The sequence below is a fragment of the Gambusia affinis genome, linkage group LG12, assembly GCF_019740435.1.
Source record: "Gambusia affinis linkage group LG12, SWU_Gaff_1.0, whole genome shotgun sequence".
NCBI classification, from domain to species: domain Eukaryota; kingdom Metazoa; phylum Chordata; class Actinopteri; order Cyprinodontiformes; family Poeciliidae; genus Gambusia; species Gambusia affinis.
In genome coordinates, this window is record NC_057879.1 from 7,001,869 (window position 1) to 7,020,612 (window position 18,744).

Here is an 18,744-nt window from a genome sequence, read left to right on the forward strand (position 1 = left end):
ATGTAAACTTGTTGTTTGTCACCTTTGACGTTTTTTTTTTGTTTTTTTTTGGTGTCTTTTTAATCTAACCATGGTATCATTGACCAAATGGCGCAAAATTAAGCGACAGGGGGAAAAGGATGCGATGTATTCATTTGTCCTATGAATAAAAATCTGATTCGCCGTCTGTCCAATTTCCCTGCCCCTACTGAAGATGAGCATGATGTTGCCACCAGCATCTTTTACCATGGCGATGATGTGCGTGTCTTCAGGGTGAAGTTGCAATGTTAGCTGACTAATGAGATGAAAATGAGTTCCTCCTGAAGAGAGGATCTTTCTGTGTTTACTCACTGCACTGTGTTTTTTATGCCAAATGGTACACTTTTTATGGCTTTCTTCCTGCCACTTTTCCGTAATAGCCAGATTTATGGAGTTCCTGACTAATAGTTGTCCATATAACGACGACTCATCAACCCGAGCTCTAACTCCTCCAGAGTTACCAGAGTTGCTCCTCTCAAGGCTGGGCTGTCACTTTAGGTGGTCGGCAACGCACAAGTGGATCTTATATGCTGGACTGAGTGGCTTATGGTAAGATGTTTAAAGCGTTTTATACCTTCTCTACAACGTTCTCCATGACCTGTCTGTTCTGTTCCTTGGTGTTCATGATTGCCGTTTGTTCTCAAACAAACAACTGAGGCCTTTACAGAGCAGCTGGAATTATTCCTGGACTGCATTGCACACAGGTGGACCCTATTTACTAATTAAGTAACTTTTAAGGCAATTGGTTGCACTCACTTTTAGTTAAGGATATCAGAGTAGAGACTTTATGCCATGCTTGTAGTGATTTTAAGAAGCTACTTTTCTTTTACCTTACTCTTCCCACTTGTGGTTGGCTCTATATTGGCCTAAAATATATAATCCCAAAAACATATTGTGAGATTTCTTGTTGTAAAGTGGTAAAACACATACATGAGTATAAAAATTAAGTAAGTTGAGCACTTTAGCATGTGTACTGTGTATAATGTGGAACTGATTGACATTCTTATTCAAAAACAACAAAACATAGCAGCTGCCTAAAAACTGCGGGTATACTTCACTGACTGCAGGTAATTTATGCAACAAGTTTCTAATCTCCAACAGGGAGGTTTGTCACTAGATTGTGCTTCGTATAACCTACTGCTTTAAAGTGTTGTCTGACAGAACGTCGGTGGCGTAAAACTAAACTACAAACCTGTTTAGATATCTACAAAGATGAACTCAAACTTTTTAATTTTGAACTGAGAAATGCAAGAGAGTTTGTGTTTTTTCGAATGTCATTTTCACCTCTATCAACAACTCTCGTGCTCTGTTCTCGATTGTTGACAGATTGACAAATCCACCTTCTTCTGTTAAATAAAACGGTGAAAATAAGGGAGACCGTAAACCCTTCTGTGTCTGCTGTTGGGAAACAATTGACTATGTTTTCCCGTAATCAGAACTTTCCTATGATGACCCACTTTAACCTCAAAAAGATTTGAGTTACACTTTGCATCATATGAAATCATCCACCTGTTCCCTTGACATCATACCCACGAGTTTATTCTTAAAAGTCTCAGATGTTTTTGCTTCTGATCTTTTACAAATAATTAATAAGTCTCTCTCCTCTGGAGTCTTCCCTTTAAAGACGGCGGTAGTTAAACCACTTCTCAAAAAGCATAATCTAGACTCCTCAATTCTTAGCGATTATCGACCAATATCAAATATACCTTTTTTGTCTAAAATATTTGAAAAAATTGTTTTTCAACAGATAAATGGCTTTCTAGCCCTGAACAATTGTTTTGATGTCCATCAATCAGGCTTCCGTCAACATCACAGCACTGAAACTGCGCTTGTCAAAGTATTCAATGACCTCCGTCTAAACACTGACCGCAATAAAATGTCAGTATTAGTTTTGTATCCACTGCCTGTGTATCCATAGGCAACTTTAAATCCAAGCAGAATGAAATTACCTATGGAGTTCCCCAAGATTCCATCCTGGGGCCGCTTCTTTTCAATATCTATACCACAACTATGCTGACGACACTTAGCTGTACATTAGTCTTTCACCAGGAGATTACAGTCAGGTTCAGAAACTCGCTAAATGTATTGAGCAGATTAATGTCTGGATAGGCCAAAACTTTCTCCAATTAAATAAAAACAAAACTGAAATATTAGTGTTTGGACCAAAAGAGCATAGATTAAAAATAATCACCCACCTTCATTGGATTAAAATGCTCTGATGAAGCTAAGAATCTGGGGGTGATCATGGATCCTGATCTGAACTTTAATAACCACATCAAATCTATCATAAAAACATCATACTACCATCTAAAAAATATTGCTAATATTAGACGTCTCATGTCCCCACAAGCCTCTGAAAAATGAGTTCATGCCTTTGTTTTTAGTAGACTCAATTACTGCAATGGCATTTTTACTGGATTATCAAAAAAAGCAATAAGACAGCTCCACTTCTCCAGAATGCTGCTGCAAGAGTCCTTACTAAAACAAAAAGAGATCAGCATATCGGTCCAGTTCTAAGATCCCTGCACTGGCTGCCTGTTACTCAAAGAATAGACTTTAAAATCTCCTTAATGGTTTACAAAGCGCTTCATAACAGAAACCCAGACTACATTTCTGATCTTCTTCAGCCATATATACCATTCAGACCTTTAAGATCATCAGAATCAAACCTACTAACTATTCTGAGAGTCAGAACTAAACATGGTGAAGCAGCTTTTAGTTTTTATGCTCCAACACTCTGGAATAAGCTTCCTGCTCATTGTCAGACTGGCCCTACCTTCAGTTTATTTAAAACAAGGTTACAAACCTTCTTATTTGAAGTTGTCTATTCTTAAATTGTTTTTTATTCTATTCATTCATTATGTTTAAAATTTTTAGGATTATTTTGTCTATTTTTAATCTGCTTGATTTTTTTTTTATTACCTTCTTTTTGTATGCTGTCTTTAATTTTCTTGTACAAGCACTTTGAATTGTCTTTGGCTGAAAGGTGCTATATAAATAAAGTTGCCTCGCCTTGCCTAATAAAGTAGACGCAAAAAAGTGTGAATGGGTTATAAAACATACATCTAAAAGACAATTTCTCTTATTAAAGCTGGTACATTTAGAATTGTATTTTATCATCTGATGCATGAAAGTAAAACCAATCATTTTTATTTTTTTTATCTTCTTTTTTTTTTTTCTTTTGTTCCATCGGCGCAGCTCTGACATCAAAGCCATGTCTTTTGGAGGTCACACAGTGTGAATCCTAATGATGATGTACACAGTGCGCTGTGGTCATTATTGGCATTTTATAAACACAAGCCCGCACAGACGAATCAATATGACACTTGATAGCACCTTCCACGTCCACTCTTGCATCCAGCAACTCCTGAAGGTTCATGCAATATATATATATATATATATATATATATATATATATATATATATATATATATATATATATATATATATATATATATATATATATATATATATATATATATATATATATATATATTGATATATTAATACACACAACAGTACAGATGCACAAAGTACATATTGATTTGATGATTAATACACACAACAGGACTGTTTAGCCGCAGGCTGGGTGCCAGAGGTACCAGGCGATCTATCCGGGAGGCGCCTGCAAGAAGAAGCAGGAAACTAAACCAGATTACAGAAGAAACCCCCTGGAGGCTGGTTAGCAGCCATTAGGATCACTAATGTCATCAAGCAGCTCCACCCAGATTTTTTTTTTTTTTTTTTGCAAATAAAATCCAAAATAAAATCCTCCAGCATTGCAACTTCACGTGCAAAATTGGCAACATCAGGGTGAAGTAAAAGTCAAATGGATTTTCCTTTAATAGTTTCACCAACTTTTTGTGATGCGTTGAGTTCATTCCCCTTGAATACACTTTTCACGTGTTACGATCATATATAACATGTACTTCAATATATAAGATTGTGTGTATTATTTGGATTGCATCTGATGAACAAACACTAGTGCTGCATAATTGTGAAGATGAAGGAAAATGGTATGCAGTTTTCAACATATTTTATGAATAAAACTGAAAATTCCTGGCTACATTTTACTCTTTGATATTGCCCTGAAATTAAGTTCAGTGCGATCAATCACATGTAAAACCGCTTGGTAGTTGCCTAGATACAAAGCAAAGTCGGTAGCAAACTAACACCTTAATGTACAATCAACCCACCACAAAACATGACGTGTTAGCAGCTTGATGGATGGTGGAGTTATGTTTGTTGTTGTTTTAGCAGAAGAGGGGAGCTAGTAAGAGTCACGGTAAGAGAAGGAGCTTTCTTCTTCATCTTGAAGTTTTTGAATATGTAAAAATTTAGGGACTTCTTTTTTTTTTAAGTAAATAAGTAAGTCTTCTCGGAATTTTAAAATGTTTGTTTCCAAGTCAGACCAATGTCGGTGAGGTTTGTGTCATGTGACGTCCCATGCTTAGTTAGACCCAGTACTCAGGAGAATCTGCTAATGCTGAGAGCGCTTGCCAAGTGTCGACCTTGCAGTAACAGCGGGGCGCCACGAGGTGGCAGTGTTTCCTTACAAACATGAATTCACTCACTCCTTCGAATATGCCCCTAAAGTTACACTTCTCGTTCTGTTTATTCCTGTCGGACACTTCCTGACCTCTCTCCTACGTCACTTGGTCTTCATTATGAAGTTTGTTTTCTAATAAATTTCCTACAAAGAAAAAGAAAAAAAACACACCTGGATTTACTGAGATTAAATTACACACAGGTTGACCATTTTTACTATTTAGTTGTGCTTTAATTTTAACTTTTGAAATATTTCCAAAACCATTTCAACCATCTCCTTTCACATACTTTCTTTTGGTCTATTCCATTGAATCTGGTAAAGAAAAAAAAAGAAAGAAAAAAAAATACAGTTTATGATTGTGGAATAACAACATAAAAAAGAAGGAGTATGAATTAATTTACAAGGTGTTGTATTTCGTGTTAAAGCATAAAGTTCTCTCTGGTGCTGAAAGGAAATGCCAGTGTTTCATATAGGAAACAAGCAGAGCAAAAGACAAGATGAGGAGTGAGGTCATGTCATCTGTTTCATCTCTTCCTTTAGTAAACCCCTCACCGCACCTTCTTTCATCTTGGTCAACCCCCCGAGGGGAGAACACTGACCCACTGTGTGTGTGTCGGTGTGTGTGTCGGTGTGTGTATGTCGAGCAAAGAGGTGGTGGTGGGGTCTTGCCAGAGGATCCCTATTTCTTGAAAGGGAGAGATGACAACCTGAGATAATGGTTGCTAGCAGGGGTGGAACATGAGTGTGTGTCAGTTTTCAGACCCAATTTCCTCCTGAAATCAGCTCAGAAAAAAAAAAAAAAGAAAAAGAAATTCTTCACACTACAACACAGCCAAACAGCACAAAATTAAATAAATAGCTTACACAAACGCAATGAAGTGTTAAACTTCTTAGCTTAAACCCTCAATCAACAAAGCAACCCAAAACCGCCCGAAACAAACATGTTGTCTACAGGTGTAAAAAGACGTGCACTTAGCACCTGTTGCCTGGCTCGAAGCATGCCCATTTCATCCGGCCAGCGCAGAGCAACACTCACATCCTGCTCGCGCAAGGAAAGAAGCAACCCCGGCATTACCCACGCTCACGGTTGATCCTGACTTGAGTCCAAGTTAATCCTACCTGCCCGGTGCGAAGAAAAGACAAACTGTTGACACGTTAGGTGGGGCCACGGCAGAGAGCACATTTTCTCGTGTTGGTCAAGCTCTGTGAGACTCAACAGCAGACCAGTATCTTTAATACCGTGGTCGAACCATAAAAAAAATGCCAAAAATGTTTGTCTTGTCTGACGGTTGTAAATGTAGCTAAAGCCTCGCTGGGATATCCCATTGCAGTTTCTACTGTCGTCCTGTTCGGCCTGAAGAATATCAGCGGAACATATTAGGTAACAGCCGGCTTGTTCGGAGGCACGTCTAATCTTCCCTAAGCCTGACTGTAAGGTATTGATAGGTTTTGTTTGCATGGTGCTTTCTGTAATCAGCAAAGGGATAAAGGAAAAGATCAGCAGAAGGTGATAGACGACACACGTGCTCCTCAGCGCACAGACGAGGTGCTTGTAGAGTGTTTTGTCAAGTTGAAATTATTAAACCACCCCTTCTAGTTTATCCAAAAGTAATACGATCACGATTGGATAGAGTCCACTGGAAGTTCACCGTACTTGCTGCTTGTTCTCATTGCTTGTTTTAGTTATTTATAGACTAAATTGGCAATTGGGGTTTGTCTAAATAAACTGTTCCTGCTCTTTTGCACTAACTTAGAGAACAGAGTGGACGGTTTCATCGGCTGTGGTAAGTTGTCCAGGCCCTGAAGCAGCAAAGCTTCCCAAGACAATTGTCCACCTTTGTGTTTGACTGACATGATTTTAGTTTTCAATACATTTAATGAAATGTGAGCCCTCCAAAAAGAATTCATTTCGCCTCGTTGGTTAGTCTCACTGCAAAATCCACTTTTTTAGTCCTTAAATGCATTTTTTTTGTGTGTACTTTGACTGTCTAAGAGTGCAAATAATATTGTAAATATATAATCTCTCCCTGCTGAGTAGATGTGTTTATGTTCTTTTTGGGTTATATTTTGCAGCCTGTTTATTTTTTCTTTATTGCCTGTAATGTTTTCTTGTGTATTATGTCACCACATTTGCTGTGGAACTGCTAAACAAGGCTACGACTTAAAACCCAGTTAAACTGTCCAGTTTCTCCAAATGGCTGGAATTTGACACAATAACATCACTTTTCCCACAAAAAAACAAAAAACAAAACAATATTTGGAAAAACAAAGACATTTGCTTTAAACATTAAAATATTTTTCCTTTAAAATGGTTTGACAGACATTGTTTATTTTCAACAAAGCAGGCAATACTAACTCTTATGCTGCTCTTATACACAAATGTTTGTGATATTTGGCATATTATTTAATGCCTTCTGATGTGTTTTCATATTTGTCTTCTACCAGTGCAAAAGCCATGGTACAGTATTAAAAGTTTTGAGAACGAAAGACATCAAATTGTGTTTTCAGTATGAAAATTTGTACTCTTGGATTACGCCAGAAAAATTCCCCCATGAGGAAAAAAAAAATAATTCGCGGACTCATAAAACTGATTAGCCGGAAGTCGGCTAATCAGTTTTGTGAATCCGCCAATATTTTGTTTCCCTCACCGCAATTTTGTAGTTGGAGTTGAGTAATGCCGACGTTGCAAGCAAGCAAGTCAAATTGTTCGGTTCCATCGTGTGTACTAAGGCACAGGATTTCTTACATCGTTCCCGCTATTAGAGTCTCTTCGAAGTGTCTCGTGAACACGTACTTTTCTCAGGAATGCACCCACATTAGTGGGACAATCAAGAGGGATTTTCCAAGACTTCGTCTGCTTGAGGCTTCCTGCTCTCTACGGGGAAAGCGGGACTTAGCAAAGCGGTAAGCTCCAAATAACGCTAAAATGACAACGCTTAATTTACACATTAATTATGTTGGCTTGATAGTAGTGTTATGTCGAGGCTTTGTTTACTTCATTCATCTTGTAGTGGCATTAGTATTTTAAGAGGTATCAGACATTCATGGACACTCTGGTTGGACTACGCTCCATATTGTGGGTAATTGGCACGAATGGAGAGTGTCGTCTTCATTCTCCAGGGGCAAACCAGGGGTCTTAGGAGATACATAGTATAGAGACCATAAGTGAATGATTTACATTAAAAAAGGACGTGTTTCTAAACACACACAAAATGTAATTTCTTTAGAGCATGCTGGCATGTTGCTTTACTTCATGTTGTCAAACAGGTTCTGTTGAAGTTGAACTTGTTTCTGCAAATCTGGCAATAATCAGGCTTGAATGTAGGTCGTCAAATTAAACTACAACGACAACAGAAAAAGGTATTTAGTCACAGTATATGATTTTTCTTTTTCTTCTTGTTTTTTTTAATTTTATTTTATTTTATTTTTTTTCGGTCCTACTTTGTCAGTTCATGGTTTTGAGTTTAAGATACATTTCAGTTTTCCCAGTGTATGTTTTTCCTACGTATGTTTTCTATCACTTATATTGAGTACTGGTGATGCTTAGAGCAACTTTTAGATACCGTGCTTGAAAACCGGAGTGGTGTCTTCATCAGTCGGATCGTTTAGATGACATCCACTCCGCTGAAAAAAAAAATAAAATAAGGATATCTGGTGGAGTTTAGTCGTGAATGCAGCCTTGTCTTTGTTGGGCTCTCTTTAGAAGCTCACCCCCCCCACTCAACCTCCAGATCCTTCGCTAATCAGTTTGTTACACTTGTTACCGACACAAGCTGATCCATGTCCTAATCCTGTATCTTAAGATTTCAGTTTGTTAAAGGGGAAGTGTCCAGTGTGGCTGTTATTGTTGATTTTTGCAAGCAAGTGGGTAAACCTAGCGCTCATGCTCAAGCAAACAGTGAGACAATGCTCGGCTGGTTTGGGATTAATGCAGAAAAGGATTGAAGTCCTGCTGTTTCTGGCTAATGTACACATTTGCCTGTTGACGGAACCCGACAGGCACGGTACCCGTTGGCTTGCCAAATACAAGACGGACTTCAACTAGGGTGACCAAGATTTGGGTTTCTGAAAAGGAGGACGGGGGCGGGGGTGGTAGAATCGGCGGACACACATGTGCTACCGATTTCTTTGCCATACAAAGAAACCTGGAATGGAGTAGTGGAACGGAGTGGCAATGTAATCACAATGCACTGTAAGCTATGTAATGTGTTTTGAGGCAGTTGACCAAAATCCCGGACGATTTTTAAATTCCCCCCGGACATTTTTTTAGGTCTGAAAAGTAGGACATGTCCGGGAAAAAGAGGACGTCTGGTCACCCTAACTTCAACCGACCCACATCCTGGGCCCTGAATAATTATGCCACCTCATTCTCAGTTTGGAGATTGTGGTCGTCGTTCTTAGTGATATTTAATGTCTTGCTCCAGGCATTCTGACAAAGACACGAGCCCCCGTGTTTCTTCATGTCTTTGAGAGAGATCAAAGAGAAACTGCAATGTGAGATTTTTCCCATTTTTTTCTTTTTTCGTCTTTTGAGTAGGAATTGCATGAAAGTGACACAGTTCAGTGAAAAAGGTGTTTTTAGACGAGCTCCTGTTTTAGGACCGTTAAATGGGTCGGTTACCTACAATCACACAAACTCGGTCATCTTCAAAAAATAAAGAGTGCTGCTCATTTGTTGTGCTTTGACCAAGGCTGTAATGCTTCGTCGCAGTGAGCTATTGGAAAACATTGGCATGCATGCCCCTTTTTACTTTAATACCCCTCATTAAAATCCAGTGGCTATGGAGGCCACCAAATGTGATTTACTCTGTGTTAAACCCAGTGTATCCCTTTAGAGACTCATTTGAAAACATTGCCGAGTTAAAAGCATCGTGATGGCACAGCAACACAGCAGAAAGATCAAGGATGAAGTTGTGGAACTTTTAATCGACGTTGGTTCATAAATATCCCAAACTTTCTGTCGTGGTTTGGTGCTGTTGGTCTTAATAAGATCTTTGAAGAGGCCCAATAATGGGTTGGTCTTGCGGTTTTGGATCTGCTTGTCTGGGAAGACATCGCTATGTGAATAAAAAACGTGTGCACTAGGGATCAATTTTAGGTCCAGGTAGTTTGCAGTCCGTAAGTCGCCCGTGGGGACGTTTGTCTCACGGCATAGCCTTTCATTTCGCTCCTCTGCAGATGACTTGTAGACTTATTTGCCTTAAAAAGCAGAGGCAGACTCATTCCAGCAGGTATTGTGTTGTCATGAAGACTTTCAAGAAGTGGACTTCCTTACCTTAAAGATATTTGCCATTTCAGGCAACTCTGTTAGTGGAGATTTGATGTTTGCAAATGTTGAAAACCTTGGCATTTTACCTCGAGTACTTACCATTTGGTCAGGTGAGTACTTTTGTCCAACCAAGCTCTCTTGTCATCAGAGCAGACGGTCCAATTCAAGTCCAGAATTGAGAATCAGTTGCAAGATGTAAAGATAAAAAGAATGATCGTTTTGGTTCAATCTGAATGTGTTTCCGACCGTTTTTCTTTTGACCCCGTATTCTCCCGCTGCGGCAGCCGGTTTTGCAACCCGTCTGTGCGGCCTAGTAGTACTACTGCCGTGTGAAGCAGGATGAATTGGTGTGTTTCTCGTAGGTACTCATGTTTGCAGATTCAGCACTCTAAACACGTCCAACGAAAGAATACACCACGGCTTTATTTTTGTATAGATATCCGATTTGTAAATTCCCACTGATTTTGAAAATGTAATTGTAAAAATGTATGCATTTCACAGAAGACAGAATAACATGGTATGTTTAGTACTTTATTAAGAGGCTACTTACTCATGTGCTATCAGATCATCTGACTTAATGTTTAAAAACATCAGACAGACAAAAATATAATGTCATGTACAAATTCTGGCATTTTAAAGACAAATACCACCTTACAAATTGCTTCTTATAAAAGATTTTAATTCAAAGTTTTTTAAATAGGGTTACGGGAACTCCACAAACCATCTCTGCTTAGAGCACACAAGGGCTAACGCCGGCCCTGGTTGCAGAGACGACCACAAAGCATTCGGCAAGCGAAACAGAAATATCGTACAAAGAAGTGGGATTTATTGTGGATTTGTATTGTTGTTGTCATTAAAGAGACCTAAGAGGTGGTGGAGGGGGGACACAGGGGCGGAAGGGATAAAGCGGAAGACCAGAGGGGAGCCGTCTGTCTGCCTGAGTTGTGAGGTTGAATAGATGAGAGCCAGCGTTGCCCCAGGCCGTACCTGGCAGCCTGGCTGGCCGGCTGCCTGCCTTCGTGCTCATCCCTCTTTGACTGTACTCACCTGTTCAAATACATCCCTGAACACATGAGGAGGGACTAGGGGGCAGGAGTGGGGGGCGTGACGGTGCAGGTTGGGTCTGAATGTTACACATCACTTTGGATCATGCTCACTGACTGTCTTCTGCATTCTTGCCTTCATTTAAATGCTTGCACAACCATCACAAAACTTTTTTTTTTCTGTTTGATCAAATCAAAGTTTGATCAAATAGCAGACGAAGCAAAAGGCCAAAAAAAAAAAGTTGCTGAAAAAAGTGTCTTGGCTCGAATTTTGTCAGGACAAAACGCATCCGGTTTTTAGAGAAGAGAGCAGAGAAGAAAGCCATTGTTAACAGAGATCCACAATTTGAGTGTTGCCGTAAGTAATGAAATGAACACAAATAGCAAACATGGTGAGAAAACCTCATGGCGTGGAAAACCGACACGCTGTATCACCCATAAAACACCACATTGCAATGAAACAAGATGGCGGCTACATAGTGCTGTGGGAATGGCTTTCTCCAACAGAGAAGAATGTTTCAAGACAAAGGAAAGATCAACAGAGAAAACAATGTGTTTTGTTTTGGGGTTTTTTGTGCAATGACAATAGTCCACAACCAAAACGCAAGTATAACTAAACCAGAAACAATGGAGAAAAACAAAAGGAGGCTCCTGGTAGGTTACCTCCTCACGTATAGCAGAAATCATCGAAAACTTCTCTCTTCTTCTGTCGCCTCCCACCTCCTAACTTCGTCCCACTCTCCCATCCATCGTTCCTGAGCCGTCTTGCATCGCCCGCGCTGAGGGGAGAGGGATTTTGATGTCCCAGACAAAGGACAATTTGGGTGATTTCCTGTGCGCCAGTGTCATATGATTTTGTCCTGAGGCGGTCCGGGCTCGAGAGCCCTTTGTCTGGCTTGGCCTGAGCCATGGAAGTCAGGCTTCCCTTCCTTTTCATGTGGCCTGTGTGAATGAGACGGGTCCGCGGCTATTGTGGTGTGATTTAGTGGTTTATCCGCTGGATCCAATGACGGAGGGTTTGACGTGCAGTGTTAACTGCGTATTTGATACTACCAGCCCGGGCTTTCACAGGGATACTCTCCCTACGTAGAGATGACTTGAGCATTGTCGGAAACAATAGCTTTTGTCGCGCCGGATAATAGATTTGGTTTTTAAAGAGATTTCCGTGTTTCTGGGGTGATTAGAGGGTTTGAATGTTTTAAGTTGCCTGAAAAGTAATGGTCTTCGCTTTGATTCCAGCAGTAAGCTGACCTTCATTGTCTTCTCCCTTCAAACTTCAGCAGAACTGAACTGTTCAGTTTTAGTTTTGTATTCACACCCTTTGTGGTTATGCTGCAGGAGCACCAAAATACATAGTGGTAGTCTTGACATTCTAAGCATTTTTTAAACTTTTATTTTGAAGTAAAAAAAAAACAAAGCAGTTTTTCTGTTGACAGAGACAACTGATAAAAACTTATCAGTATAACTATCAGTTTCTTACTTCACTAAATTTAAGAATTATTTCACATTTTATATTGAGCCTGCATTGTATTTGGTCTTCTGTTGTTCAAAGATCGTTGAATAAAACCTTAAATTGATCAAAGCTGGACTGGATAACTCTACATTGAAGCCGGATGTAGCAAAGCCTTGTGGTATGAGGACTTGTTTGGCAAGGCAAGTTAAATATGCATGAAATGTTTATTAAATGTAAAAAAGTATTTTCAATATTTCTTTGGTATTAAGTCAAAGTTGAATAAGCTTAAAATCTCAATATATAGACTAGTCAAATCTGGACTGGAAGTTTTAGAGTTTAGCGTCTTGAAAAGTTATTACTCTGTGAAAATAAGGCTTACCAAAGTAATTTTAAGATTCTCATCTTGCCTTGTGAATCCAGTTTTGTGTAATGTTTCATCTTTTGAGCTGGATATTATGTTTCACTCTTAGTAAAATTCATTCACCTCACCGGGGTTGAGTTCTAAGGAGGTACTGGTATTAAATGCTTAAGCAAAATCAACATAGTGCAATGAACATCTGGAAGTTTGTGTGGGTGTGTGTGTGTGTCTCAGGGAAATGACATACTGGTTAGTAATCTGCTCTGACATGGATGCTTGAAATGATTTTAATCAGGAAATTTCAGTCTTAATTTAGAGAGTCTCTCTCTGTCTCAACTTGTTCCTGACCTGAGAATGGTGATATTAAACTCTCTGTGGGAACCGGGCCTCGTATTTTGTATTTCTGACAGCTGCTAGCTCCTTTGCTATATTCAAGCCCTAAACTCATCAATTGACTTTCAGGTTAGAATTGGAATAAGAAATGAAGAAAGACTTTTACAATTTAAAGGCAGAAACTTTAAAAGAATGATTAAATAATCAACTTTAATTCAGTCACACAGGCAGATTAAGGTTAAAAGTGAACATATTTTCCACCTCTGGAAGATTATAACATTTTTAAGTTTGTCCAACAAAACTTGTGGGAGAGTCTTTTTTTCTGGAAAGCTGACTGAACAAGTTTGTAAGGAAAAAAAGAAACAACACTAAAGTCTGTAGTATCATTTCTGTACATTCAGACTTCAAATGAAACATATCATGTTCAGTATACCTCGTGCTTTGAAGAGGACCTCCACCATGTTTTTTCTCCAACAGACTTGGTCTACAAATATTACCTCTACATACAGCAGAAGTTACATTTTACACAAATGCAAGATGACACCAGGTGGAGATCAGAAGGTGTTAAAATGTCTATTGCAGTGAGGACAAAGGACCTCCAAAGCTGCTCTGCTGTGCAGAAGTCTCCTACTGCAGAGCAGAATCTCATAACACACTGCTTTAGTATGGAGACTAGTCAATGGTGTCGCCTATAAATCTTCTGAAAAACAAAATCTTTTTTGGTTTCGGGGGTTTCACATGGAAGATTTTCCAGTATTTTTACATGACGGCATTTTCAAGAACCCTGCGTTCCTGCCCCTGTACATTTCTAACGCATGCCATAGGTGTATCGTCATCGTATTTCTAAAGGTAGAATCATTTTGGATTGTTTTAAAGTCGACTGTATAAACGGAAATGGGTCAAAAACGGCGTATTCATCAGCTCAATCTTACAAAACTTCAATATATGGATATTTTTTGGACATTCTGATACCCAGCTTTGCTAGAAGGTAGTCTGCTATATTGTTTAAACGCAAAGACTTAGCAAAGTGTACCGTGTCCCTGCCATCTTGGGTAGATGGAAGGGACCTGAGTCGGTATACCTTGACTCAGGGTCCCTGAGTAACAAAGTATTCACTTGTTATTTTGTCCAAGATGTCAATGATCCCCAGAAAGACAGGAAATTTTTAACAGAATACCTAAAAATCTAAGAAGTTCTAGCTAAATATGTAACTCAGCGCTGGTATATTTCATTGAAAGTCACAACAAGTCCATGCAAGTCTACTCTATTTATGCTCAGTGTTGGCGACCCTTCCATTTCTCCTTGGCTGAAGTGATTGTTGGAATGAAGAATCCCATTGATTATTCATTCAATTCACCAGGCGACGATGAGGAAGGAATCTTCATCGCCTGAAGATTCCTTCTGTGAATGTCTGTCACCTCCTGTGACCTCCGGCGAAGACAGACCTGTTGGCTTTGATCACACGCTTGTTCTTCCACAATGTGCACCACCCACACACACTGTCACACTCAAGCACACACTCTGAAGTCCTCCACCGCGCCTGTTCCTCCACACAATGATGTCCAACGGGTTGACCTTGTAACAAAAGCCGTAGGTACCGGTGTGTGTGCTTGCGCACCGCCTTGTGTGTATCCTCTTTCAGAAGATGGATGTGGATGATATGTGATGATCAAACCTGCTGATACAGTCAACGGACAGGGGCAGGGATACATGAGAAGGTGTGTAAGCGTGCTTGTTCAAAAAAAGAAAAGCGATAACTACATTTTACTAAGACTATATCAGATTAGGTGTCTCCTAGATTTTGGGTAAATGGCAGTAGATGCTTTGTTTTAGGGAGAAAAAAAACAAAACATATGGGTTAGGGTGTAAAGACAAAACAAAGGCAGTTAAGAGTAAAATGCACTTTACAAAAGTTTGGAAGCAAGATCATTTGTATACAACTGAGGCAAGGAATACTAATGCAGAATAATCCGTCTTATAATAAGATCAAAGGTAGTAAGATAAATAAAACCTTGATAGAACAAAAGATAAATCTAGCATAAAAACAAAATGCGGCAATTACTGCACATTTCATTTTTAAGACGTTGGTTCCAGAGTTGAGGGACTTTGAAACTAAGTTGTGTCTCCATTTGTTTAGTCCCTGTACTTGGATCACACACTGAGGGAAGTAAACACAAAGTAAACACAATTAACATATGAAAATGTCTGGTCAGAATTGATTTTTTTGTCAGCGATTGGCAGACATTTCTGTTTTCTCATGTAGGCTTGGCTTGTGATGGTGACATCCTGATCCATAACACTGACGTGGCAAGAGAATCTGTGACAATGACAAGTCTGGTTAAAAAAATAATAATTTGAAGTCGCTAACTACCAAACAATAAATAACTGTTCTCTGATGTACATAATACATAACAAGACAACCCTTGGAGAAAAGCAATTGGAGAAAATTTGCTTTATTCCAATTGCTTACATAAGTCACCACATCTGAATCCAACCAAGCACCTGTGGATTGTGGTGGAGCAAGAATTTCATGACATGGAACCTTGTACAATTGCAGGGCATAGCGACAGAAGTGGCTAGTTAGTTCAGTTTTTCTTGTTTTAGTTAACTAAACAGAGCCTTTTTCTTTTTAAAGTATGTTTCATATAGTTATTTTCATCTTTTGAACCATTTGGTGCAGATTTTTATTTGTGTTGTAATTTGGATAGTCTGCTTCAGAAAAACCCCCCCAACTTTTCTGGTCTCAAATGTTGACTGTGCAGGCCTCTCTATCCGGAGAATGCGACACATTTAAATGACGCAGTCAGGGTATCACAAAACATGCTATGACTATTGATAAATTGATTCTAGATGTGATTGGATTGTTGTTTTCCTCTGTGTAGGTTTTGTCTTTTGCTCGATGAATGTTTAACGTGGTCCCGCCCCCAAATTTAAGTAACAGAGTAAAAAAAAAAAAAAAAAGCTTGTATATTTGACCATGGAAACAACTTCTGTTGGCTTGTGTAGTTGCTTTCAAACACAAAACAAAATACTTCTATTTTTCCTTATATCAGTGTACAAAGTAAATATGCTTTTAAAGTTCGGACAGAAATCTAATAGGTAGGGCAATTTGTTGTGCCAATATTTACACCTTGCTAATATTTGGACTTGCAGAGCAGTTCACCAGAGAAGAAGGGGCTTGACGTGTCAAATCAGACACAGCAGGGAGCCGGCAGGTGTTCTGTGTGCATACAGTGCTAATATTGCGCGACAGTTTTGAAATAAATATGTTTCCACTCGAGCTATAATGTTACATTTGTGCAGGAACTATTGTTAATCTATCTGTGTGGAGTGGATCTCATTACACAGTCTAAAGGTTGTGTCACTATTTCAGTGATAAAGTGATAACTTACAGTGACGCACCTCAACATCGCCTTAAACTAATCATTCAAAATTATCACTTAGGAACAAAAAACTCTAAAGAGTAGCATTCTTAAATTTTCACATAGGTCTGGCCTTATATTTATATATATATATATATATATATATATATATATATATATATATATATATATATATATATTTATATATATATATTTAATTTTTTAATGATTATTTAAATAACTATGAATGGTCACTAACAATATTTTTGATGATCTGAAACTTTTAAGGGTAGCAGAAATAGAAGAAATCTTCAGGCAGAGGAAGGTATAAAGTACAGATGTTGTACTCGGGTATATGTAAACTTCAAAATATTTTTACTCATGTAAAAATAAAAAGTTGCCATCTAAGAAATTATTCAAGTAAGAGTAAAAAACATATTTAGCAAAGAGTCTACTGAATAACTGATCAAATTATCAACGATTTAATATTTAAAATGACATAAGACGGACCAGAATCAGAAGTTAAGTGGAAATTTTTGTATATTAAGGACCAACATGACCGTAACGCATATAAGAAACAAAAAACAACAAAATCAGGCAAAATAATTTGTCAACGACGGTTTCTTTGAAAATAAAACTTCTGAAACTTTAACAAAAACTGGTAGTGTGTGTGTCTGTGTCTGGTGAATTTCTGGTTAAAACATGTTTGTTCTTTATTCAATGAAGTTACTCACAGCGGGTAGAGAATCCAGACATTTTACTCAAGTATGTGTGGCGATCCTTCACAATAAAGTTACTCAGCTAAAAGTAAAAAGTACAGCATAGTAAAAATGCTCCTACAAGTAAAATTTTTTTCCAAAAGGTTACTCAAATTACTACCCAGCTCTGTCTTTAGGGGGACAAATACTTTTCCACACCACTGTAAATGAAAGTTTCTTTCCTCGAATCAATATCCACATTGTTGCGCAACCAAAACTTGACGGTTGTGAAACGGCAACAAAGCCATTAAAAGAGTTCTAGTTTACAGCCAATTCTTCCCCCTTTATTGGACCAATCTTATCAATCTGAGAGCACCAAACCTTGAATGCAGATCAGGTTTCAGGATGTGTGCTTTCAATGCTTTTATGGCACTTTATTTTTATGACATTGTTGCTGTAATGCCTCTAAGCTTGTAGCAGATTTCTGTAGAGCGCAGATGGATGTCGCATGCAGAATATATGCCCCCTCTATGTGGGGTGTTGCGTGATTAACCTTTGCCCTTTTTGTTAACTTCTACATGTTTCCAATGTCTTAGTCATTACTTCTCATAAATTCTTGTAAGGCTTTTGCTGTTTCTTCCAAACTCATCTGGCGCTTCATTGAGATGAAAGTAAACCAGGACAAGTATTTCAAATGGATCGAATTAAGAACGCTTCGCCGGAAATCCATATGCATGATTGTTTCTGCAAGGACAGTAAATCGTAAGCGGGCTATTTCCAATTCCTGTCAGAGTAACATATTTAAAATCATAGTCACCAATGGATTGTGTGTTATATGTTGCAATATGTTGTTGACATGAACCACCTGAGGGACATTATATTTCACTATTGATTTAACAGCTTGAATCGTAAATCTTGTGCATTTCAGTACCTTAATAAATACTTTTGTTTTTCACAATAGCAGTATTAATACAGCTGTTACACAAACACTGTGTAAGGATTTCTCTGAAGTTGCACACTGTATGCAGTTTAAAGTAGGGATGCACAATATTATCAGCATGATATCGGTATCGGCAGATATTAGCTGCAAAATGTAATATCGGACATCAGTGATTCTGTCAAAATAACTCACTTCTGTTATTAAAGCTTTTGTTTTTATATAACAAACCAGTGACAATGATGCCTGCAGCACAGCACAACCTCAAATTTGCACTGTTTAAGTGTCGCTGTCTTAGAGAGAGCAAACGTCATGAGTAAATTTGACATTAAATGTAATGCAAATTGAAAGTGTTATATCATTTTCAGCCTCCTTTTTAGTATTTACCTCTGGTTGCAGGCTAAATTGACAAAAATAATGCAGTATTTTAATCCTCAGTAGAGAAAGCCATATAGTTTCAGTAAGTAGGTATTGCAAAAAAATATAGGTATTGGTATCGGCTATCGGCCAAATGAGTTTTAGTATATCGGCATATCGGATATCGACCAACAAGCCAATATTTTGCATCCCTAGTGTAAAGTGCATGAAGCATATCATAATAGATTCTTTCCTAATCTGTCTAGTAGGCAAAGTACATCCCGAGATATCTTGACCACAGCTCTCTTTAAGTGGCCCCACAGACTTTTCTTCAGATTAACTTCTTAATTTCCTTCTAATTAAGTCA

General features: G+C 38.4%; 1 protein-coding gene across 1 annotated transcript in view; it reads left to right on the plus strand.

Moving 5' to 3' along the window:
* The first annotated feature begins 7,175 nt into the window (after positions 1-7,175).
* The window catches only part of klf17 (Kruppel-like factor 17), a 60,299-nt gene continuing 48,730 nt past the window's right edge, over positions 7,176-18,744 (plus strand). The window contains exon 1 of the mRNA XM_044135095.1: positions 7,176-7,471. Coding sequence (XP_043991030.1) covers positions 7,242-7,471 — 230 coding nt within the window. The 5' untranslated portion in view covers positions 7,176-7,241. The remainder of the gene's footprint in view (positions 7,472-18,744) is intronic.